Here is a 26,306-nt window from a genome sequence, read left to right as displayed (position 1 = left end):
AGTTAAAGCTCCACCGAGTTTGTCTTGCTCCCAACCAGCAGTCTTGTGGCAGTTACCTCCACTGTCTACGAACTGCATGATCAGCATCAAAAGCTTTCTGCTTGAAAGACTAAGTTCAATACACTGCACTACTCTGTGGCAAAGTCTTCAGATCCAGCAGGCTGGGTCTTCCCTTATTGGAGCGTCAGTATGTCCACACACGCGCACAGACAGGTCTGTTCTGCAAAGACTGACCCTCAACCATGCACCTCAAGCAGGACAGGACCAGAGTCTTGAGATAAGTATCTCGAGCTCTGATGTGAGGCCAAGAGCTGGAGAGAACACTCTGGGCTCTAAGGAGGAGCACCACTGCACGAGGTGACGGCAGCCTGGCCGCGTGGCCCCGAGGGGAGATAACAGAAAATGCGTGGGGGAGAGCGCACCAAGGGGCTGCAGTGGCCAGAGGACAGCTGCAGGCCAGAAGCCAGGAGACCTGTGCATGTTTGTGTAGCTCCAGTGCATAAATATTTTGTTTCATATCTAACTCCAAAGCACAAGTGCAAGAAAACATTCCTGCTCTGTAGACGCCCAATGATGAGACCACATGTGCGCGTGCTTAAGTAAAAAGATGTATTTCAATGTGGGAATAGCTGTCCATTACAAAAAAAAATATTGTGAATCTTCAACTAAGTAAATAAATATAGCCCTCAAGGATGCAGAATATCACGTCCAGTTCAACGGTCACTTTTTGTTTTATTTTGCTTGAATTTCGCAGGCAGTTGGTGCTCTGATCAGTGGACACAGGACTTCTTTGGCAGCTTTTTTTTCCTTTCTTCTAATAAGGAGACTACATTCTAGAAAAACAAGACAAGCAGGTGAATGTCTTCCAAACTTTTGGTGGTTCTGTGATTCTGAAAGTTCTATGAAATTAGCCTTGATGGGCAGAAGGACATCCCCACCTGTCTGTCAAACACTCTGGCCATTTCTAGGACCCCTTTGCCAAACTGAAAGAGGAAACAATGAAAATTGTAATTATAATGCATATTAGAATATACATAAGTATATATTTATATCTGTATAAATATTTGTCCATATATTTCTTTCTTCACCAAGAAAATCTGTCAATAAAGATTATTTACCTCATTTTTTACACTTGCATCTGCCCCTTTGTCAAGAAGTAACTCAACCAACTGTTCATGATTGTTTAACACGGCCACCTGGAAGACACAGAGCGGTGCTGCCTGAGGCCCCCTCCCTCCCCAGAGAGCCGACAGCACGCCCCGCTGAGGGCGGAGCTGGCCGCACCGGCTGTGCCTGCCAGGCCTGGCCCTGCCCCATCTGGAGCAGCACAATTGCAAGGATGAGGGAAGCGCCACCTCCCTCCCACCTGAAGGGGCGCTGGGCAGGCAGGCCAGGCAGCACAGGAGACCAGCTGTTCTGATCTGTTTTAGTTCCACCGTGGCCCTAGGGACCAAGGTTGACAATCCTTAAAGGAGGACTTGTAAAGGACAACAGAAAGGTCACCGGGCAGCGCGGTGGTGCGTGTCTGTAGTTCCAGCCGTGCAGCAGGATCACTGGACCCAGGAGTGTGAGGTCAGCTGGGGCCACACAGTGAGACCTCATTAAACAACAAGTGACGGCCTCATACCTTTCTTAAAAGGCTGGCTGGCAGGGGCACACACAACCCAACCTGGGGCCTTGGAGGGGCGGCCAAACTCACAAGAACGTCCGATCGTAGAAAAGCTCTGGCCTTCAGGGGAAAGGCGTACCATGAGTGGCGTCTTTCCGTCTTTGTCCCTCACGTTCACATCAGCCCCGGCCTCAATGAGGAGCGAGGCCACCTTCTGGCTGCCCGACACCACGGAGACTCTCATGAGCGGCGTCCACCCTGAGCCAGTGTCCACAACGTCCACCTGGGTGCCAGATGAAGCTCGGCTTCAGCCTGGCTGCTTCTCCTCAGCACTATCCACCTCCAACGCACAGAGGGAAGGTCTGCCTGCCCTGGCCCCCCATTGGTGGGCAGCCCGTCCAGACTCGGTACAGGTGGACTGGACTGCACTTGCTGACTCCCGCCTGGGGCCAGTGAGAAGATGTGTTAGAGTCACATTAAGGGTCCCCTCTGCTGAGAGGCCACAGGGACAAGATGATGCTGAGGGTCAGTCCCCAAAGTCTCTCAGCAGAGGGGACCCCAATGTGATTGTAACCCACAGAGGCGGGACTTGGGCAGGTGAAGTCCAGTCAACCTGTGTGGAATCTGGACAGGTTGGGGAGGCAGGGCAGGCAGACCTTCCCTCCATACGTTGGAGGTGGACAACGCAACGGGAAGCAGCCAGGCTGAGGCAACGCTTCATCTGGCACCTTACTCTTGGCCCAGGGAAGCCCCTGCAGTGAGTCCCTTGCCTCGCTTCTTCACCCATGTAAGATGATGCTTACTCTTATCTATCTTTATAGGTGCTTTAGGTCCTTTCTGGAACAAGACAGTAATAATATAAACACACACCCTGTGTTTAACGACATTCTCAGTTTGAAGCAGGAGACCTGCAGTAAGCACAGTGACCAGACCCATGACACAACTCCAATTTGAAGAGCTCACCAACCCAATGCCTCTGCAAGACAGTGTGCACCAAGAAGGAAGAGGGTCACTTCCCAGTGATCTGCTCCACACTGAGCTGTCCCAACTGTTTCAAAAAGGAATGCTGCAGAACGAGAAGGTGCAAACGTTGGTGCTCCCAGGTCCACAGAGGCCCTAGTCAATCCAGAAGAGCAGTGCTGTAGACAGGTGTGCGAGCGCAGACACACACAGGCTGGCCGAGTCACTCGGGTGGTCGAGCGCTAGTGGAGATGGCGAACAGCGACTGGCAGGAGCCCACCCGCTGCACAGTGCTCTCCCCCATGCAAACAAACGACCAGTGGGCAATGGGGCCATCACGTCTCATACTGAGATCATAAAGCCAGATGCTGCACGCACTTGCCAGCACAATCCCACACACGTTCTCTTTTGGTCCCCAGGGTTAAACAGGAGTAGGTATTCCTATTTCTGGTTTAGAAATGATCAAACCAAACCTCTGAAGTCATGTGCCTTTCCTGAGGTCACATGGCTCATAGTAGAAATGTTCCCTATTCAAGAAAATCTCTCACTCTCAGTATAAAGCCATCACATTTGGGAAGAGGGTGGCTACACCCCCACTGGGCTCCGTGATCTTCAGAAGCATCAGGTGAGCCATCTGCAAGCACACAGAAATGCAGGGGACACCCCCACTAGCCAGCCACCCAAAACCTTCAGCATATGGATGTGCCCTCTGCAAAATGACTCTGTGCCACAGAAACAAGGATTTATCCCAAAGAACTAGACTCATGTCTGAAGTCCCGAGAGCCTACATTTCCAAAATTCTAGTATGTAAGTGTTCATAGCAGGAACCTTCCTTTGTCTGGATCCTTTTCTTCAACCACAGACTTTTACTGGGTCCAGAGCATGAACACAGCTCATCATAAACCAAACCAGGGGAACATGATATTATTGCTAGCACACAGATCTACCACTGAGGAGAAGCCTTCTGACCTCTTATGCGTATCTCTAAACATAAGGAAATAAGAGATGTAATAAAAAGGACTCAATGACTGAAATTTTTTCTCCAAGGGATCCTTGTTCTCCACTCTCCCATAGCAGTGGCAGGAACCAGTGAGATCCACCAGCATGAGACCTGCTTTCTTTCAGACACACTTTGGGGACAAACTAGAATAAATAATTAACATCTTCTGGGAGATGTGTTGCTCAAATTGGGGTGACGTTTCGGGTCATCAATTTAATTTCTCAGGACTCTGCAGGGCCTGGCAATCAGTTAGCACAGCATTTTGTCTGTCATTCTTTACTTTGTGCCTTGAATTTTTTAGTTCAAGCCTTTGGAGAAGTTTCCAGAGTTATCAGCAGTTACCATAATTGATCTAATTATAACTAGCCAATTTCAAAGATCTATAGAACTTCATACAACATGATTTCTATTTGCTACATCAGATTGTACATCCTGATGACACAAAACACAAGCAAACCAACATGCCTAGGTAAAGACCAACAGCTGAGAGGCTCCGTTCTTCAGCATGGTCTCTTGCCCTCTAGAGACTCTTTGTAATGATTAATCTTTAAAGCAAATTAAGAGTAAAAATGATCTAGTTTTAGAAGCAACAAGAAGCACTGAGGCTGGAAGAGCTCTTAACATCTTTGTGTTGCCAGCACTGAAGACAGTACCAGGCAGAAGAGTATGCTCAGGGAAGCTTTGTTTATGGACTGCATTAGAGACAAATAAGCAAATGAACAAAGGAATAGAAACAGACGCATCTGGTCCAGCTCTGATTTCAGCCTTGATTCTTTTTCCTAGGGGAGACCAACATCCATGACAACCTGAGGCCTATTGTCACATCTATGCCACAGTGATCTCTTTTTTCTAAGACTTCAGGGGCTTTCTTGCTGATAGGTCAGAGATCTTTCTCCATCATTTCTAAGTCAGGCCAATCAGAGGTCCTGCTTCTCCTAGACCCTGTGGAATGGCATTTCAGGTTCTTAACAGTCCTGGGTGGCTAATAAGGCAGGCCCTCTACCTACCTCACAGCCATCCTTTATCATCCAGTCGATCACGGTGCAGTGGCCTCCATCTGCAGCCCAGTGCAGAGCTGTACAGCCTCCCAGGTCTCGAGCCTCCCAAGAAGCCCCATGTCTGCGGAGGTATTTCACAACATCCAGGTGTCCGGCGTAACACGCAAGCATGAGGCTGCAACACGTGGGAGAAGCATTGGGCTGTGCATGTAGCGGTCAAGTTCAGGCACACTGCACCCTTACTTTGTAAATCTTACTTGCTCTCCTGACCGCTTCCTGAGGGCACAATTCCTAAAGTGGAATCTCTACATCAATGACTGAGGCTTGCTTTTGATGCATATTTCCAAACTGCTTTCCAAAAAGGTTATATCAATTTATACTTCTATCCACACTTTCTGAAAACATCTATTTATTCTACCTTTTCCAATTACAAATGTTACAGATGGTATTTTTTTATTCTAGCCAGGTAAAACATTTTTCATACAAATTGTTTACATTGATTTTGTTTTAAATTGTCTTTTCACTTTTATTGCATTTTTTCCTCCTGTGTGGAGAGGTTTTTCAGTGCACGTATGTGGGTACATGTCTTCTGCACACTAAAGATGCCCATCACACGTCCATGCCACTCATGAATAGCTCAATTACCCTCAACTCTGCAACTCAGTTCTTTAAAACATGTGACATGCACATGATTTTTCCCCACTGATTTCTTTCATGTTCTTGTCTTTCACATTACAAGATCAGATAAGGACATGCCCTTCCTTCTAGTTTATAATGCTTTTACAGTTAAGTCTTCATTCACCTGAAAGAAATTTTGGTACATGCTTTAAGCCTTGAATCTAACAATATTTTTTCTTCAAAAAGTCTATTTTTCCAAACCCTTCCTTGTTGGTTTGTGTTGCTTCTGTTATCATATACTAAGTTCCTATGCATATGGGGATCTACTTTAGGATTTCTATTACATTCTATACTTTTACAATTATTTGTACAGTATCATACTACTTTAATTACTCTAAATTTTAGGGTATTTTAATAACTGCCAAAGCAAATCTTTCCACAGTCCTCTGTGACAACGTTACATGAGCTATTATCATCTATTTGTTCTTCCAGATAAGTTACATTCTGACAAGTTCCCAGGAGTAATTCTATCTGAAGCTACATTCAATCTGTATGTTAATTTGGAAAAACTAAAAATATGTATCTATTTTTAAAATCTTTATATCTCTCAGTATAATTTTCTAGCTTTATTTTCTCATGCAAAAAAAAAAAATTGTTTTGGTTGATACTGGGGATTAAACCCAGGGGTGCTTTACCATTGAATTACATCCCATCCTTTTATTTATTTTTATTTTTTATTTTTTAAATATTTTTTGAGATTGGCCTTGAAGTTGCCATCCTTTTATCTCAGCCTCCTGAGTTGCTGAGATTACAGGTGTGCACCATTACACTCAGCAAACAGCTTGCTGCTTTTCAAGATATCTTTTATTCTACTTTATTTTTCACATTATACCTATTAAGCAGTAATTTCAGGTATTTAAAAAAATTTGCTTTGCAGTTGGTCACATAACTGAACCTCCTCACCACATCCTAGTATTTGAAAGTTGGTTCTCCTGGGTTCTGCAGGACAGGAATCACACTCACATCTCACCATGATCAGCCTTCCAAAGTACTGTCCAGTCATGAAATAACAAAATACAACCTGGACTTACCACATTCAAAGTACTGTCTTACAGTTTTCATATATTAACTCAATAAACTCTCACAACAATACAGTAGTAAAGCACTTCTCTCCTCCCCATTTTATAGAGGTACAGAGAAGGCACGTAACCTGCCCAAAGCCACACCCCGCATCCACAGAGCCAGGATCCGACATCGAAGTGCCTGCTCTGCCTGTGATCCTTACTGCTCTCCTATGGGCACCACAGCCATTGAGAAAAGGAATTCTCCAGCACCAAGAATGACCCTGGATGACCGTCGGGAATCTTTTCTAAGTTTGCATGGTCTACGCAGTGTCACACACCCGTAATCCCAGCAACTCCCGAGGCAGGCAGTTTGTGGGTTCAGGGCCAGCCTGACAATGCAGTGAGACCTGCCTCAAAAACAAAACACGAACTTCTCGCATGCTGTTAATGGTGGGTATGCACTTCTGCCAGTCGCGAGCCAGACACGCTAGAGGCTGGAAGCATCCTTCACTTTGAAAAATAAGACACTTGAGCAAAGGCACTGGGGTGCACGCTACTTCCATGTTCATCTCTAACCTACTGATGGGAAGCATTAGAGTGGGAATCTCCTAATACTGAATTTCCTTGCCTCCAATACCCCGAGTCAGGAAGGAAGAGATTTGTCAACACACACACACACACAGGTTTCTTTCTCTTACTACCAGGTTTTAGCAGAAGGTAGGTTTTTAGATTCCTCTCTCTTCTGGGAAAGCTCAAGATTATTAATAGTCCTTTGAAACTCGGAGCACTCCAACTTTCAGGTAGAATAGTTAAGCCACAGAACCAATGCTGGAGGTAATGCTTCCATAAATTTTCTAATTTGCTGCATGGATATAGGTTATTTCAGATTTTCCGCTTCATGCCTGATTTTGGTGGTTTAAAGTTTCTCCAATAAAGTATCCAATTCAATGAAATCATCAGATATATTAGACACAAATGCACCATTTTCTTTTCAGGTGTAAATTTCCTCTGTTATTTCCCTTCCGTATTTCTACTTTTATTTTAGATTTACAAGAGATTGTTTTATGTTATCAGACAAGTTCTTGTTTAAGAGTCAACTCTTACATTTCTCAATAATCTTCCATTTTTTGATTAACCAAGTTCTCTCTCTATTTTATTTCCTTCCTCACTTTTTTGTTTCCTGTCCTTTTTTCTTTGTAAATTGGCATTATTCTTTTCAAACTCTTTAAATTTGGAACTAAGCCAGCAACTAACCTAATTACTTAGAAAATACTTCTCAAATTTATAAGTTTTTAAATGTTATTTAAATCTGTTACTGCACTATGTCCAAAGAGTGTAGCAGGTGGGCCTTCTGACTTTAGAAACTGAACGATTGGTGTGTTATGGCTGTCCACAGACATTTGTGTGTGGTGTCCAGACCTTTGACCTGTGTGCATTATGTGACCATGAGAGCAAAGCTTGGCCTTTTGTGCCCTCTTACCCAAGCACCAAGCACAGTGCCTGACAGGTGTGAGTCATTCAATAAACATTGGCTGGTTTTGATTAACTAATTAAATCTAATTAATAAATTGTCACGTACTTAAGTCTTTCAGAAACATTCCTTCATCTTTACAAGTATCACACTCTTTCCATGAACTTTTCCTTATTGCCCTCAGCCCGCCCAGAGGGAAACTTTAGGAAAGTTCTGTGGTTGTACTTTTGATGCTGTGTCTCTGGCTACTTCTCTAGAAACACCAGGAGTTCTCAGGAAACAGAGAAAGGCTCAAGTGCAAGGAGAGTCCTGAGAGAGGAACAGCGTCAGGGCCAGCACTTGTGGTCACCCCGCACAGAGATGGGTACTGTTCCAATGTTCTTCACTGGGCTGGAGAAGGCGGGTGAATGAGAGCCCAAGTGCACAGACCAGGTTTGTGCTCGCCCTCCGTACTGTCAAAAGAAGCTAAAGAAAACTTTCAGGTTAAGTCAAAGACCCTCTGGGCCCCAGCTGAGTGATACAATCACAGTCACATCAGCACATTTTAGGCATCTCCCCTCCTACCTGTCCTTGCCACTGCCATTCTTCAGATTCACATCTGTACCATTAGAAACTAAGATTTTCACAAGCCTAAAGGAAACAAAGTTAGAAGTACAGATAAGTTGCTTTAATGACATGGAACCCGTGATAACAGTAAAAATCAATACTGGGATGTTGAAGGTACATCCTGCAACACCTTCTCCATCTTCAAAACCAGACAGGACATCATTAAGGTGGAAAACCCTCGCCACACCAAAAATCAGGTTTATGCCCTTTACATGAATTAGTCATTAAGATCGAACTACCCACATGGCACGAAACTATCATTTTACAGTCATTTTAACTATATTCTCAAATAGTAGCATTTAATGAAAACATTTCTATTTTTTTCAAAATGCAATTGAACCAAAATATAAATAAGATTGGAAAACAGATGTTAGTATCATACCTTACTTTGTGGGACAGATAATAGAATGTGTTATCAAAACCATATCTTGGGAGCCTAACAGGGAAGTTTGTTTTCCAGAATGTTCCTCACCTACCCTTTTTAAATTGGTTTAAAGAAATTCAAATTCCAATAGCCAGTGTTCCCAGGAGATAGAAGATAAATTGCATGGAATTAAATGGTTCCCTCTCTTCCCTAATATACAACTACGTATCTTATGTTCTCTTCTACATGTACATAACTTTATGATAAAAGCAGCTGAATTCCGATGGGTGCATTTGGTAAAGACAATAGAAACAAGGTTCCCTGGACCCACTTCCCTTCCACCCCCATCCTGACTGGAGACTCTGGGGGAAGGGCAATGTTGAACCCGTCACTCAGGGATGAGCAAGCGCCCTACCTGGTATATCCTTTCTGGGCAGCAACCATCAGAGCAGTAAAGCCAAACTTATTGGGAACATCAACTTTGACATGGCTTGGGAAAAACACAGAGAAAAGAGATCAATGTGCTCAGTGCAGCTCCCTGCAGTTTTGTCCCTGGTGACATTTGCAAGGCACAGATAGCTACCATGACTCATTTGACCAAAAATCCCAATTCTTTGGGGTCAGCAAGTTTTTGTTGTTTAAAATGCCTTGCCTAATATTCTTAAATATTCAAATTCATAAGAAAAGTAAAGCTGTAAGTTCACATAAAATGGACACTACCTTTGACTCAAATCACCATTTGGTACCATTGGTAATGCACTAGCTGGACACGGCTTCTTGAAGTTAGGGGAGGACAGTTCTTCACTGCAGGCGTCCATGGCGCCCCCAAGCACAGGCTGATGTTGGTGGAGACCCACGTTCTGTCCTCGACTTCCCCCTCACCTACTGGATAGGAGTCAGTGCTGCTCAGCGGAGAGCAGAGCTCTTCCTGTCAGCTCAGGAGCTGGCTTTCAGTGGGAACCTTCTCTGTTCCCACTGACAGAGCCCCAACTTACAAACCACTTGTCATTTATATGACAAGGAGCTCAAAAACACACCAACTCAAAAGGACTCCAGATAATGTCTTTGCATTTGGGAGGCAGCTTCATGCCTCATCTGCAGCAGCCGTGCCCACCATTTTCTCCAGCATTCTCCCAACCTCCTCAATTAGAAAGCAGCTCATTTAGCGATTCCCTAGCCTCATCAGAATTAGGTGGGGGCATTTGGGGAGTAAGATTTGCCTAAATGCTCTGGCATATAAACAAGGGACAGGAATTGCTTCTGGGAATAAAATATTACAACCAGACTTGTAATTTCCTTTTACAATTTTCATTAAATAATGACTATGACCCTGATGTGGGACTTCACGATCACCTTTATTAACCATGCTTTAACTCGAACCAGACACCTGAGATCAATTGGGAGGCAGTTTGAAAGGCATGGAATTTTTAGGAAAACAAAATAAAGCTACATCATGTATTTCTATGCACTTTATGTATTAAAAAAATAATAAGCTGGCAGAGTTCTCTCACCCTCCTTCAAGTATTTGAACAAGCAAATCTTCATCATTCACATTGACAGCTCGATGGAGGTGCTCACTGCTAATGGGTTCCCCTGAAGAAACAAGAGGGAAAGCAGTCATTCACAGGCAGGGAAGATGACTCAGTGCCACTGTGGTCCTCCCGCAGCTGTGCCTGGGCTCTGGCTCTGTTCCCCTAAGGAGATCCTACATTTCTTACATGACCACTTCTTTCAAAGAGAACTCATTGGAAGAGAACACTCAGACTGACCTACAGCTTGGGATGGTGTCACGTTAGTATGTATTGCTTTGTGTTATTTCAGATATTTGAAAATAATCCTTTAGCCCTTATAAGACTCAGTAAATGTCTCCTCCATGCAGGGGAAAACTCAGCAATTGTCACAATGAGCTATTTGCCAAAGTGCAAACCCAATCCCTGGAGAAAGCCTAGAGAAGAGCAGGGGAGAAGCTGAGTGAGAAGAAAAGATCAACAGGTGGGGGATCCTGCTGGGACCGTCACCCCCACGGGGATGAGGACGAGGCAGGAGAGCAACAGAAGCAGTGTGGGAACCAGGATGCACACGTGAAGCAGCCCACCATCTTCCGAGGCCATCGTTGCATGCCTTTGTCTCCCATACCATGCCGTTCAGGTTTTTTGAACTATCATAATGAAGGCAAGGGAAGCACTTAGAACTGCCCTGGCACATGGGAAGTGTCCCATACACCCCGCTGCTGAGGCAGGAGTGTCAGGCGACAGCTACCCTGTGGCCTCTACGTGGCCGTGGAGCCAGCAGTCCCATCCCCCCGCAAGCCCACCCGCCCTCCACAGGCCCGAGCTGACAATCCCCACTCTGTCCCTCTCCTGGGCCTCCTGTACCAGTCAAGCCAACACTACAGAGCGGCCTGCAAACCAAGTGGTCCTAGGCTCCGGGGTCTCGCAGTGAGACAAACAGGGTCCTCTCTTGCTGGTTGACACTGCAGTGTCCACTTTTAGCCCGTTACTGTCTATATCCTAGAAGAAAAGGGCCTGCGCCTCACGCCCTATCTGGCCCTGCACCCAGACTGCCGCCACCCCTGGGGCCTGTGCTCACTTCACCTCCCACAGCCTGGCCTGCAGGTCAGCCGGCCTCCCTGCCCGCTCCCAGGTGGCACATCTCTCCAGGACGGCAGCCCTTCCCGGCACGGCAGCCCTTTCCTCCTGGCTCCTTCAGACAGCATTGGCCGTGAAGGTAACTGGGCAGGGCAGGAACTCGGGGCCCTGGGTAAGAATAAAGGGGCCTCCACCAGAGAAGCCTGAGCTGACCTCTTTTCTCTTTTCAGGTAAAAATCAAGGTATGCTACTTTAAAATTATGTGAAGCCACAATTCCAAGTTTGCCAAGCTCTAGGAGGTTTTCAGCTACATTAATACTTCCTTTTCATCATCCCACATGTTTTTAAACTGAAGTCTTCAAATGAAAGCCCATGATAAACTATCAGAGGCCAGGGCCCACGCGCTCTGTGGCCCTCCGAGGGAGGGCCCGCCCCGCCTAGGGGTTTCTCCAGAGGAACTAAGGAAAGGGGACATACTCCAAAGGACATGTGGAAACATCTGGTGACCTTGTTGTCACAAACTGAAGGGGTGCTCCTGGCAGCCAGCAGAGGGAGGCAGGGATGCTGCTGACACCTGCAGGGCACAGCCCAGGCCACCAACAGCCATGGTGTTCAAAGCACTGGGTCGCGAACCCTGGGACAGATGAAGAGGACTTAAATCACCTGCCATGTGACCCACCCACTCTTCTGGTAGACAAACTAAGCATGGACTATTTCCCTTCCCCTCTTCCTCCTGGAAAGAGGAAGCAAGCAGTGTGGATGTAAAGTCTGTTGTCCCACCATACAGCCCCCATTTCTGTGACCCTCAAAATCCAACTGTCACCAAAGGCAGGATTATCTGGGTATATTCACCTGAAGGAACAGGCAAATTCATCCTATCACGACTGAAATTTAGGATGTGTGGTATCCAACTTAAACAGATCAATTTCAAGCAATGAAATATAAGATGCCATCAAAAGCCTACCAACCAAGAAAAGGTCGGGACCAGATGGATTCTCAGCTGAGTTCTACAAGAACTTCAAAGAAGAGCTCATTCCAATACTCCTCAAAGTAGTTCATGAACTAGAAGAGGAGGGAACCCTACGAACTCATTCTATGAAACTAGTATCACCCTGATACCAAAACCAGACAAAGACACATCAAGGAAAGAAAACTTCAGATCAATATCCCTGATAAACACAGATGTAAAAATTCTTAACAAAATTCTGGCAAATTGCTTACAAAAACATATTAAAAAGACAGTGCACCATGATCAAGTAGGGTTCATGCAGGGATGCAAGGTTGGTTCAACATGAGGAAATCAATAAATGTAATTCATCACATCAATAGACTTAAAGTTAAGAATCATATGATTATATCAATAGCTGCAGAAAAAGCATTTGATAAATACAGTACCCCTTCATGCTCAAAACACTAAAAAAATTAGAGTAGGAACATACCTCAACATTGTAAAGGCTATCTATGCTAAGTACAAGGGCAACATCATTCTAAATAGCATCCCTCTAAAACCGGAACAAGGCAGGGATGCCCTCTTTCACCATTTCTATTCAACATCGTCCTTGAAACACTAGCCAGAGCAATTACACAGACCAAAGAAATCAAAGGGATATGAATAGGAAAAGAAGAACTCAAACTATCTCTTTGCTGAAGATATGATTCTATATTTAGAAGATCCAAAAAATTCCACCAGAAAACTTCTAAAATTAGTAAATGAATTCAGCAAAGTAGCAGGATATAAAATCAACACTCATAAATCTAATGCATTTCAATTTATAAGTGATGAATCCTCTGAAAGAGAAATTAGGAAAACTACCCCATTCACAATAGTCTCAAAAAAATAAATAAATAAAATACTTGGGAATCAATCTAACAAAAGACGTGAAAGACCTCTACAAAGAAAACTACAGAACGCTAAAGAAAGAAATTGAAGAAAACCTTAGAAGATGGAAAGATCTCCCATGTTTTTGGACAAGCAGAATTAATATTGTCAAAATGGCCATTCTACCAAAAACACTATACAGATTCAATGAAATTCCAATTAAAATCCCAATGACGTACCTCACAAAAATAGAGAAAGCAATCATGAAATTCACTGGGAAAAATCAGAGACCCAGAATAGCCAAGGCAATCCTTAGCAGCAAGGGTGAAACAGGAGGCATCACAATACCAGACCTTAAACTATACTACAGAGCAATAGTAACAAAAATGGCATGGTATTGGCACCAAAATAGACATGTAGACCAATGGTACAAAATAGAAGACACAGAGACAAACCCACATAAGTACAGTTATCTCATATAGACAAAGGAGCTAAAAACATTTAAAGAAAAGATAGCCTCTTCAACAAATGGTGCTAGGAAAACTGGAAATCCATATGCAGCAAAATGAAATTAAACCCCTATCTCTCACCCTGCACAAAACTCAACTCAAATGGATCAAGGACCTAGGAATTAGACCAGAGACCCTGCACCAAATAGAAGAAAAAGTAGTCCCAAATTGTCATCATTTCGTCTTAGGACCTGACTTCCTTAACAAGATTCCCAGGCACAAGAAATAAAAACAAGAATCAAGAAATGGGACGGATTCAAAATAAAAAGCTTTTTCTCAGAAAAGGAAACAATCAACAATGTGAAGAGAGAGCCTACAGAGTGGGAGAAAATCTTTACTACACGCACTTCAGATAGAACACTAATCTCCAGAATTATAAAGAACACTAAAAACACCAAAAATACAAATAACCCAGTCAACAAATGGGCTAAGGAACTGAGCAGACACTCCACAGAAGATATATCAACAAATATATGAAAAAATGTTCAACATCTCTAGTAATTAGAGAAATGCAAATCAAAACTACCCTAAGATTTCATCTCACTCCAATTAGATTGGCTATTATCAAGAATACAAGTAACAAAACGTTTTGGCAAGGATGTGGGAGAAAAGCTACACTCATACACTGCTGGTTGGATTGCAAATTGGTGTAGCCACTCTGGAAAGCAGTGTGGAAATTCCTTAGAAAACTTGGAATGGGACCACCATTTGACCCAGCTATCCCACTCCTTGGCCTATACCCAAAGGACTTAAAATTAGCATACTACAGTGACACAGCCACATCAATAGTAGGTCAATTTACAATAGATAGATTGTAGAACCAACCTAAATGCCCTTCAGTACATGAATGGACAAAGAAACTGCGGTATATGTATGCAATGGAATATTACTTACTCAGCCATAAAGAATAAAATTATGGCATTTGCAGGTAAATGGATGGAGTTGAAGAATATCATGCTAAGTGAGATAAGCCAATCCCAAAAAACCAAAGGCCAAATGTTTTCTCTGATAAGTGGATGCTGATACACGATGGGGGGTGGTTAGGGAAGAATGGAGGAACTTTGGACTATGTAGAGGGAAGTGAGGGAGGGGCAGAGGCAGGGGGAAGGAAAGATGGTGGAATGAGACAGACATCATCACCCTATGTACATGTATGATTACTTGAATGGTGTGACTACATTGTGTACAACCAGAGAAATGAAAAGTTGTACCTCATCTGTGTACAATGAATCCAAAAGCATTCTGCTGTCATGTGTAACTAAATAGAATTTAAAACAGAAAATTTTTGTAATTTTAGATTTTTTTAAAAAATGTCTTTAGTTTTTAGAGGTCAATATTAAAATACTGATTAAAAAAGAGATGTGTGGTGTCCTAAATCCAATCCTGTAAGTTAGGATGTTCATAGGACTTTACGTGATGCCGCCCCCCAACACCCACAATGCTTTTTAAGTTCTCCAAGCCATAAAATCAAGATAAGGAAGGCTAAATTGCCCAAGGTCACCCAACATCAGAGTTCACGGTCAAGTCTTTCCTAAGGTCATACTACTTTCCTTTAGTATTTAAGAAGTGAAGCTGGGTGATGTGGCTCATGCATGTAATTGCAGCAACTCAGGAGGCTGAAACAGGAAGATCACAAGTCTGAGGCCAGCCTCAGCAATTATACAAGACCCTCAGCAACTTAATGAGATTCTGTCTCAAAAAACTAAACAAGGACTGGGGATGTAGCCCAGTGGTAGAGTGCCTCTGGATTCAATTCCCAGTACCAGTACCAAAAAAAGAAGAATTTTGAGGTATCTGACCAATTTGCTATACACTTCCATTCTAACTAAATTTTGAATACAGACATCTTAAAACACTGACCCCCCAAAGGGGATGAGAGCAGTGAGTTGGAGACACAACTATACCCCTTGTTCATAGCAGCACTATTTACAATAACCAGGGTATGGAATCAACCAGAGAGTCCATCGGTGGGTGAATGTCTAAAGAATATGTGGTACATTTACACAATGGAATACTACTCGGCCTCTTAAAAGGATGAAATCCTGCCTTTTTCAACATGGATGAGCCTGAAAGAGTCATGATAAATGAAATAAACACATAAATACTGCAGGTTCACATTCATATTCAGAATCTGAGAAGCAGAGAATAGAATATTGGCTTCCAGAGGCTGGGGGTGGGGTATGAAGAGAAGCTGGATACTGGGTACAAAAAAATACGGTAAACTAGGAGGAATAAGTTCCCAAGTTCTGCAGCAATTAACTAATGATAATTGCACATTTCAAAATAAAGATGAGATTTCGAATGAATGCAACGCAAAGAATGAATATTTGAGGTGATAGATATGTTAATCACCCCAATTTGGTTAGTGCACATTATATGCATGTATCAAAATATCAATGCTGTACCCCATACATGTATGTATGTGTTGTGTCAATTAAAAATAAAAGTAAAAAACTTTAAAAAAAAATACACACTGATCCCCTGCCTCCAAAGTGTTCAATGAAGGGATGTTTGAGAAGCTCAGAAAAAGTCTAAAAGCACTTCAGTGTTCCACCTCTATCCACTGACCACTTCCATTCCATACCACCCATCTTACCCGCTCAGCAAGGTTCTCCCGATGCGCGACTTGCATCCTGGACCCTCCTAACCAGGAAACTGCAGCATGCAAATGTGACATCCCAATAAGTTCATCTTGTACTTATAAGACCAGAGTATTTTGATTTTATGAGAGAATTAAGACCAATGTATGATTGCAGCCTCTGTAAGAGGTACTCAGCACTTCATGTTTTCAAAGATAAGGGGCCCCTTGCAGAAGAGAAGGAAGGACAATATAATCGCTCATCACTCCTTGCTAGCTGAGTTTCAGCAGAAGGCAGTAATGGCCGTTAGGCAGAGAACGAGAGCCCTCCTCAGCACCAGTCCATTCACCCTGTTCCCCTGAGGATGCTGCCCAGGAGGCAAAACAGAACCGCACACGTCCCCTGGAACCATGTGAACTGACCCCAGCCACAGACGGGTTTCCGAGATTACAAGAACGTGGCAGACACAGAGACATGAGAAGGCCTGTGTGCAACGCATGGCCAGTTTCTCCTGCTCCCGCTCTGGGCCGGAGTCGCAAAGAACAGAAAGGAAATTCCAGAGTGGGCAGAATGCTCCTCTCCTCTCACCCTCAGAAGGCCTTGAAGACTGTGGCCCAGGGAAGGCCATTGTTGAGCGCAACTGAATACAAAGAAGGCGGGTCTTTGCAGGGTACTTCCAAGGGTCACCAGTGCTGCAATTACAGACGTCACACTGATCCTGCTCAGGGAAGAATGTCCTTGGACACTTGTCTGAGCTACATGTAATGCATATGGCCTGGACGCTCGGGAGGGGAGGGCAGAGCTGTCTTTGGGAAGACATAGCTCATGCTATGCAAGGGGGTCATTTAATTGCAGATGTGCCCACAGATAGGATAATATGGCAATAACACCTTTCTTGATGGAATTTAGGTCTTTATTAAAAGCAGTGAATAAATCATGAGCTCATTGGGGAAGATATTTGCCAATTAACAAGTAGCAGCTGTTTTTCTTTCTTTTTAAGGGCCCAGCTGATTAAAATTGCATGCCTCATTTAAGCAAGAGTCTCATGTACTTTACCTGGGAAGGGAAAAAAAAAAAAAAAGGCTGAGCATCCTTTATTCAAACAAAGTACATGCTTTTGTGATTCATTAAAACACTCTCAAACTGAATGCAAATTATCAACCCACAGAAGCATTTTCACTTGCTTTGTATAATGTGTGCATTTTTAATTCTTTGTTTAGCACAAGCTGCCTCCTTAAGAGAGTCTGCACGGGTTATTATAACAATAGCATAAGGGAGCAGCAGCCAGCCAGCCAGGAGGCAGAGCCTGCCTCAGCCAGGAGGCAGAGTATGCCCGATTCCTACCGCCCAGCAGCACCCCAGGAGGCCTGGACCTAGCAGTGCGGCAGTGTGACGCCCCAGCACACCTGTCCATCACCAGCATGCCCTGGTTCCACAGGAGGTCTTACCTAACTGCCCACAGAAGCTGTGGTTAAGCACAAGTGTCTGGACCAGCTATCTCTGCAGCCTCTCCAGAGACAGCTGGGCAAGAAGGAGGCACAACAAGCCTGTCAGCAGATGGCAGTTAGGCTGCTCTCTGCCTTCTTGAGAGTTCCACATGGCACACCAACTCCAGGTGAACTCTGGACAGAAGACCTAGAAGTCCCTGCTCCAGCTTTGCTGGGTTATTAAGAGGGTATTAGTAACCACCTGAAGCCCACCATGGCTGGCTGCAGAACCTGCCATGGTCACTTCCCCTGTAGGTCCAGGTGGACAGGCCCTGACTGGAGGGAAATGGATCCACTTCCTAACAGACACAAGTTTGAGCCAATAAAACCAGGGTTTCTTTTCCTACTCCTAATTCACACTCGAATAAATGTCTAAAGGACACAATCAAAAGCCACATAAAATGTACATAAAAGCCAAATGCCACAGTGAATATAATTGAAAAATACCTTTGCTCACAAAAGGAAGATTTCCTTTGCATAATCCAAAAAAGACTAATCTGTATTGTAATTTGCCATGAAGGACTTTTCCGATCATTTTAACCTATTCAATATTCTAACCCAAAGATGACACTGGACACTAACTAAAATGTTTTAAAATATCAATCTCAGAAAATATCATAAAACTGGAACAAGGACAAAGTAGTCACAGGCACTGTGGCCAGCCTCCCAGGCTACCCCCTCCACACCACAAGTCTTCCCTCAGACCACTCTGTGGCTGGGGGCAGCACTGTGCATGCACCCCAAGAATCAGGTGTGTCTGGCCAGTCAAGACACAGGCTGAAGTGTCCAAAGTGGACACACAAGGAGAGGACCCCTTCACAAAGGACAGGCAAACACACCGATGCCAAGCCCACGCTCCTGGCCACTTCCTAAGCAAGGCAACTGCACCCTGAGCCAATGTCCACCAGCAGAACAGTCCTGGTACAGAATCGGTGTCTCCCGCTCTGTGAGAGCACACGTGGACTTCCCTTGAGTCATGTCCAGCCAGCCAGGCAGCAGAGAAGGTTGCCACAGTGCTGAGAATGGACTCCTCCCTGCCCTGGCAAAGCTGGGAAAAGGCAGGACACTTGCACCTCTACACTGCGTACCGTCTGCGTGTGTCTGGACAGGTGTGTGTGGAGCCTCGTGTACTCACTGGTTGTGAACACGGAGGTGACAGGGCTGTACTCGCATTCTCCAGAGGGGCTGGTGACCTTCAGTCGGAATCTGTATAGCGTCCTCGGTTCCAGGCCTTCAACCACGTGCTTTGTTGCATATCCGCTAGATGGGAGGAGACACGACACACCGCTGATGACCCCAGGTCATCCGACCAGCCTTCTGCGTGGATTGTAACAAGAGCGGGGGAGCAACTTTTGAAGACCATCTGTTTCCAGTACAGAGCTGGTCTTGGTTTTTGTAACGCTTTTAGAATAAAGGACAGGTCACACTGGCACCTCCATCCCTTCCCAGCACATGCCCACAGGTCCTCATCCACGCCTGGCTCAGGGCTTGCATACAGTTTTGCACTTTGGAGAAATAATCATTCTGACCCTGACATTTATCCTTAAATGACAAAGTTCCAAGTTTGAAACTGCACGTATGCAAGCGGGTGGAGCCCGCCTCCCACACAGCTCCATACCGTCCAGCCCAACACTGCAGGGAGGGCTGGGGAGGGGCCCTGAATGACTGCCAGCAGCCTGCGGGCCACCAACAGCAACTGGAGGCTCAGCCGCACGTGAGAGATCTCTAACAACGTGTGATGAGATTGGTCCACCAGTAGGGTTTTTTTAATTATTACTTTTTTGAGTCAGGATCTCCCTATGTTGCCCAGGCTGCCGCCAGGCAACCCTCCTGTCTCAGCCCCCCAGCTACACTGGCAAGCTTTTCAACTCTTTAAAACGCATCTTGACTTCAGCCTCTCCTCATGCTGGTCACTGTCGCTGTCTGTCACTGCACAAGCGTCCTAACTGACCCTTCTGCAGCAGGCGCCCTTGTCCCCAGCCTCATCTCAACACAGACAGCGGGGTCCTCAGAGCTTGAGCCAGATCAGGCCTGCTCAACTGGCCCACCTCCTTTGGCTTCCCACCTCAGAGTTCTCACCATGACCCATGGGCTCAGAGGTCACCTCTCACCACCTCACTGACCTCACCCTTGTTGGAGCCACCCTGTGCACCTGGATCGGTGCCTGCGCACTCCCACCTCAAGGCTTTCTGCTTGTCACTTGTTCTGCCTGGAATGTTCCAGGTACAGCTTGCTTGCTTCAGGTAATCACCCAGAAGTTACCTCTTGTGAAATCCCCTCCCCTTGACCCCAGAGGCCAGCTTTCCCTGTGCTTTTTCTCCTTAAGACATCACCATCTAACACACTATTTTTATTTAAGTATCTTATTTATCACTGGTCTCTCTCACCACAGGGAATTTCTGCTGTCCCCAGTGCCATGTCCTCAGAATCCAGGACAGTGTCTGGCACAATGCAGGAACTCGGTAATATATGCCAATGGGACAGACAGAGAGCGAGATGGGGCCAGTCACCACAGGAACAGAAGGGCAGGCAGGAAGTTTCTCAACCCAAGGAGAATCTGACCTAGCAGGAGAAAGGATGGGATGAGGCCGCTTGACAAATAGGGAGAAGAGCTGAACACACATGCAGGAAAAGTCAAGGCATTTTCAAGACAGAAGTAGGTCCAACTTAGAGGGCTGGGCTCAGAAATGAGGCAACAGGAGAGGTAGCTTGGGGGCAAACGGTGAGGAGCAGCAAACCTTAGGGTAAGGAGTCTGACCTTCGTCCTCCAGGCAGAGGACACCCACTGGAGATAATTTGACAAAATGAGGATTAGCAAGAAAATTAACCTACAGGACAGAATGAAGGGATAGAAAGTAGAAAAGAGGGGCAAAGCCCACTCCTCAGTCGGCCAGGGTCCACAATGGAGCTTGCATCCTACCAGACTAAAATGCCCCTGCCTAATGAGGGGGCATAGGAGGACCTTACAAAGGGACAGCTCACAAAACCAGGTAGCTGACCATTTCCGAGAAGCTATGGAGGATTGCCCAAGTCAGGAAGAAGTTCCTAAATTTACAGGCCCAACGTCAGATGATCTGGTAATTGCTTTTTTGAAGGAAGACATTTGCTGGTTTAATGCAATCTAGAGAACAGGATGCAACAGAGCAAAAGAGGTCAAGGCTAACATAGTGTACTCCTGCCACCTAGCGTCAAGTTTGGAGCACCCAAGTCTCCCAGGGACCACAGGAGTTTCCCCACGTCCCTGCAGCTGGGGTCTGCAGCAGGGCCACCACTCAGCAATGCCAGCCAGCATCCAAGGACATCCCCTGGCCTCAAGGCAACCTGGTCTCTGGGGAGAGTGTAAAGGTGCTGATGCACACATGAGCCTGGGCCTGCGCACCTCCCTTTCCTTTCACAAGGCAAACACCTGCCTAGCCATGGAGCAGAAGGAAAGAGCCAAGAGGAAGCAAAGCAACACCTAGGACAGCTCCCTCCAGGCCCACACGGCTGTGGCAGGAGGGATAAAGGAAAAGAAGTGACACCTTGTTTCTTTCTCCACAGAAATGCTTAAAATACTGTGATTCATGCTTTCAGAGGCAAACCGCCATCACAGTAGAATACATGGCATGATTACAATAAAATCGAGTTAGGCCAGGAGTTATTTTCCCATGGTAACTACATTTCAGGTTACCTTTTTCCTCCCTCTGGTACAGAGAAATGTTTCTTAAATATTGGGGATATTAACGCTTAGGGTAACCAGGTTTCATGTGTGTGCATACGTGTGCATGTGAAGGGAGCTGGAGAGAGTTGGCAAGGGGACACTGGTGTAATGTAAGATCAGGAAATTGGCCACCGTGAACCATGTGGGGCGCCATCCCACAACTCTGAACAATGTGGCCTAATTGTTAAATTGCTTAATTTAATCAGAGTGTCTTTTCTTTCTCTACATTTTGGATTTCTAAAACATACCCTCAGAATAGTTCAGAAGTCAAAGAAGCCCTCAAGGTACAGGAGGCTTAATTTTAAAGTCACTGCTAATGCTTTTTTCCAAAAATTATAATTCAGAAAAGAGCATGAATGCAAATTATGCTGACTCATTCTTCTGATTTCAAAACAAGCAATGGCTTTTCAGAGATAATGGAAATTATTTTCGATGATCAGGAAAGCAAAATGGTAAGCAATCCAACTGTGCACCTACGTATAAATGATACCGTAACTGTGTATTTTGGGATCTTCTTCCTCAATTGAAAATCTAAGCCATTGTTCCTGAGGTCCATGCCGTCTCGCCTTCTTTTCCAGATCCCAGTATAACTCAATGCTGTGATGAGTCACTTTGCCCACAACAGGTGGATGCGGCTTTGAGGATGACATGATTTCTAAAAAAAAGAACAATACAGGATTTCAGAACCCCATTTCCATAAGGAAGAGAGACTGCCGAGTGGACTTCAGCTGTCCAGTGAGCCAACTGTTTCTGGCATATCTGGCACATGTCTGTGCTGACACCTGGAAACTGAGGGGACACCAAGCTCAGCAGGTGCAGGGAGTGCCCACACTCCTCCCCAGGAGGACTTCCCTGAGATCATCCAGACCCTCCCAAAGGGATAATTCATCAAACCAAATCAGTGGCTCTTTCAGTTGATGAAACTCAGTTTGTTGCTATAATCTTTCAGCGAACCAGTTATGAGATTGAGCCAAGAGACAAACACCAAATCTGAACCAAATATTGGTAACCCAGATGAAAACAGGTTGACACCTATTATATATAAACAGCTCTAATAAACTAAGAAAAAAAAAAAAAAAAAAAAAAAAAAAGGCTAACCCTGAACCACATAAACGATGAGCAGAGCATGGGACAGCAGAAGCCAACAGCCAACGTGACACACAAGGTGCTCACGTTCCCAGTGTTCAGGGAAGGGCAGCAAAGGGCTAGAACCTTAGAGCCCAGCACTTCTGGGGCAATAATATGGGGAGAAGCTGCTCTCATGTGAGAGGAACACTCTCATCGGTGGGGAAATACAAGCAACGGCCTCTTTAGAAAGGAGCACAGCAGCATCCATTAAAAACTCAAAGGCATGAGCCCTCCCCTGCAGTCATCCCACCCCTGAATCTCTTAGAAATGGAGGCACGGAGAACACAGGGCCACACGTACGAGGACATTCACGACTGCAGCCCCGTGCAGCTTGCAGAGGAAAAGCCCGTTAATGAGGGGAGGGGCAGGTGACTCACGATGTGCCCCCAACATCTAACGGCATGCAGCCACTGACACGCACGGGTCTGCACCAGTGCTTTGAGAGGACTCCAGGAGGTTTGTTAGATGAGACACCACGGTAGAGAGGGAAACACGCCACCACCTGCTTCCACGAGCGACAAGGCGTACAGCGCAGCATGCACGCAGCTGTCTGCACGCAGCTGTGTCAGGGCAGTGTTCTCTCCCTGCCACACTCACGCTTCTGGAGGGCTGGCTCCAGGCCCTACGCTTTCAAAACGCCTCCCATGCTTGGTACCTTTCAAAACTCAAATTCATCATTGATTTGTTAAATCAGTTACTCCAAAAGGAAGGCCTTTGCGTTTCATTTGAGTCCCACCTAGCCGGAGGACTGCTCTCTGCAGACCCTGAGGCCCTCCTGCAGTGTGGCCCACTGAGGAAGACAGGGCCACCCTGGTCTTGCCTGAACACAGCCAGACTGACACAACCAGCCATTTCCTTTGCACTGAGATCCCAGAGATACTCTAGGGGGCAGCATGCAAGCTCATGCTTCCTAACTTTATTTTTCCAAATATTTATAAAAAGCATGATGGAATCGGAAAAAGCTGAATTTGAATACCCGCTCCAAAACAGAACCAAAGTTACTTACGTCAAAGTGTTTTATGGTCATTAAATAACATGTACAAAGGATCTAAATAAATTATGGTACATTTCATGCAGTCAAATCCTGTATAGCAGCTAAAAGAAACTAATTCTATGTGCATCCGTATAGATAAGTCTGAAATGAATGAGGGAAAACGAACTGCAAAGGATACACGACAGTATCGTACACTTCTGTAATTTTAAAAAACAAGCACAGCAACACTGTCATTTGTGAATATGTAGATATGTAGTCAAAGTTGAAGACAGCGAGGGGAAGAATAGAGACGGCCTCAGAGAGGAGGGAAGTGTGGAGACATGGGGCAGGAAGCATGCTCACCGTGTATTGCAAGGTTTTATTTCTGTATGAAAAGACCCAGCACATATATGGCAACATGTTCACACTTTAAACCTACATGGTACATTTGGGTGCATTACTATGTGCACCCAGGCCTAAAATATTAATTTTTGGAAATAACTATAAAAATAACTGGCACACATTACTCTTTCAGGGCTCTTGGAGAAAAGATGCCCATGTTGTAGGTCCACACTGCACAGGTGGGGAAGGAGCCAACGAGCCAGACCCCAACCCTCCAGCCTGAGCCTCTCATTTGATCCAGCTTCCTGGCCTAAATGCCACCACTCACGGTGTCACACCATGACACCACTCAGGGGCCGCTCACTTGATCTTCAGAGCTCCCTGAAACCAAAGGCCAGGATTGCTTAGTATTATAGATCACCCCAACATAGCTAAAAGTCAACTAATATGTCAATTCCAAAGACAGCTGGCCTGGAACCTGGAAATACTAGAAACCAGGACAGCGGAGAAATTCCAAATTAATATCAAATCTCAAAAGGGACAAACCAAATGGTTCACAATGGATTTCTACGAGGAGTAGAAAAACTCTTCATGAGAGTTTTTCGTGCCTTCTCCCTACTAAGCATTGGTGTAGAAAAATGACAAGAGATCTCCCTCAGCACACTTGGCACCGGCCACAGATTGTCCACCCTGCCAGAACTGGTCACAGGCCACTCCCAGCCAGCTCACAGAGGTAGAGTGGGCCCTGCTGCTGAGCGTCACCCTCCAGATCTGGTGGGGCTTGGAAAGCAATTTATTTCTCCTCACCCATTCAAGGAGCGTTTCCAGGAACGCTCCTTAAATGTAAAGGTGCTGTGCCTCTGGGAGGGCGCTGGCTGTGTGAGCCTTGCTGCCTGCACCTGCTGACATGGAGTCATAGCACCCAAGAACGTGAGCACACCAGCCACAATCCTGCAGGTCATGATGGATAGAACTGACGTCCTCCATCAACTGTTACTCTGATACAAAACTTAGCAGGATGCAGGAGTCCGCTCAGGCAGGGACTGCTGTTCATAGGAAGCAATTCATGCCAGACGGAACCTGGTGGTCGAGACCTGAACGAGTGCCCTCGTCAGGTAAGAGCTGGTGTTCTTGGGTGGCCAAGAAATGAATAGTACAAGAGGGCAAGGGTTTTTATGTTTGTAGCTTATGTTTGTTTCACTTTGTTTCTTGGCAACCTAGAGTAATCTGACAGGTGTGTTTTAATCCTTACAACATTATACAGAGAGTTGATGTATTCTGTGATAAAAATTGGGGTATATTCATTATAACATTCTAACATGCATATTTTAGAATGTTTGTTTTGGGATCCTAAAATATGTATATTAGCAAGTCATTGACCAAGTGAAAACTCCACCTTGGCAAGACAGCAGAGGCCAGAGTTTCAATGAGAGCTGACAGAAATGGAAAGTCACAGGCCCAGCCTCTAGGAGAAGAGCAACAGCAGCCACGTTAGGTGACGGTGCATGCCAGGTACGGTTGCAGACCCTCACCCTTCTTCTTCCACTTCACCAACTCCATATAACAGTTAAAGTAAGTTGCCCAAGTTCACACAGAAGTAGCTGGCAGAATCAGTATTACAAAACAACAGTCTGGCTCAGTGGTCTCTAACTTAACTCCAGGCCCTACTGTCTCTTAAGAGTACAGAAATAAAATGCAGACCTGGACTTATTCTCCAGATTTTCTCAGATCATTCATTTTTAACTCAGATTTAACCATGATGAAATTTTAAAATAAGAAAACTTGACCCAAAAAAGGGAGGCCAGGGGAGCCAGGAAATTGCTTGAATGAAATACAGGGCTGCTGAGCACAGGAGGAGGAAGTGAAGGCAGCTGCATCCCAGCACAGGAGGTCAGAGTCCACTGATCTTCAGGAACTCAGTCCTTGAAAAGAAAGAGGGTCTAAGAAGTCCACAGCCACCAGAAGTGGAGGCCAGGAGGCCCGTGTCCATCTGTAAACACCAGAGGGCAGAAGCCAGCCAGGTGCTTCCTCAGGCTCAGCATGGGACATGGAAGAGCAAGAGTCACAGTGACAGGCAAGAAAAGGTCCCAGAATGTGGGTGAAACCAGTAGTGAGGCAGCGCGCAGCTGCGTGTGGAAAGGTTCCGAGCTTCAGCAGAGAACACACTTCCAGCGGAAGGCGCTCTGAGCTGGCTTGAGCACCACGAGGTGAGCAAGCTCTTCCTCTTGTAAACTCATCATTCCCTACTTCCATTGTAAGCTAGGATTGCAGACAGGTACATGAATCTATGACTATAACCCTGGCTCACTCTGCCCTGGGATTTAATCTACTGTCTGTGTAACAAGTAACACATCTTTCCCAAGACAAAAAAAAAAAAATTCAAAAACTCAAAAGCTGACCTTTGTGCTTTTTATTTAACCAGAATGTTTTCATAAATGTTAAGAGTTTTATAAAATGTGTGCAACCTATCCATAGTCAGACATCCATAGGC

The 26,306-nt window shown here is 45.3% G+C and overlaps 1 protein-coding gene across 4 annotated transcripts in view; it reads right to left on the bottom strand.

The window, feature by feature from the left end:
* Positions 1 to 566: 566 nt before the first annotated feature.
* Fank1 (fibronectin type III and ankyrin repeat domains 1) overlaps positions 567 to 26,306 on the bottom strand; it is an 86,519-nt gene continuing 60,779 nt past the window's right edge. For 2 of the 4 annotated variants that reach the window (XM_047552524.1, XM_047552525.1), the window contains exons 2-11: positions 21,850 to 22,027; positions 18,808 to 18,932; positions 10,202 to 10,283; positions 9,106 to 9,180; positions 8,285 to 8,350; positions 4,577 to 4,742; positions 1,749 to 1,892; positions 1,119 to 1,196; positions 939 to 983; positions 567 to 833 (exon numbers count right to left, since the gene is read on the bottom strand). In XM_047552524.1, the coding sequence (XP_047408480.1) occupies positions 771 to 833; positions 939 to 983; positions 1,119 to 1,196; positions 1,749 to 1,892; positions 4,577 to 4,742; positions 8,285 to 8,350; positions 9,106 to 9,180; positions 10,202 to 10,283; positions 18,808 to 18,932; positions 21,850 to 22,027 (1,022 nt within the window). In that variant the 3' untranslated portion in view covers positions 567 to 770. Of the gene's footprint in view, positions 834 to 938; positions 984 to 1,118; positions 1,197 to 1,699; positions 1,893 to 4,576; positions 4,743 to 8,284; positions 8,351 to 9,105; positions 9,181 to 10,201; positions 10,284 to 18,807; positions 18,933 to 21,849; positions 22,028 to 26,306 lie in introns of all 4 variants that reach the window. The other 2 variants (XR_007108732.1, XM_047552527.1) reach the window with 2 other exon arrangements.

Source organism: Sciurus carolinensis, chromosome 5, assembly GCF_902686445.1.
Source record: "Sciurus carolinensis chromosome 5, mSciCar1.2, whole genome shotgun sequence".
NCBI classification, from domain to species: Eukaryota; Metazoa; Chordata; class Mammalia; order Rodentia; family Sciuridae; genus Sciurus; species Sciurus carolinensis.
The sequence above is the reverse complement of the archived record's forward strand: the minus strand, read 5'-3'. Positions and strand labels throughout refer to the sequence as shown.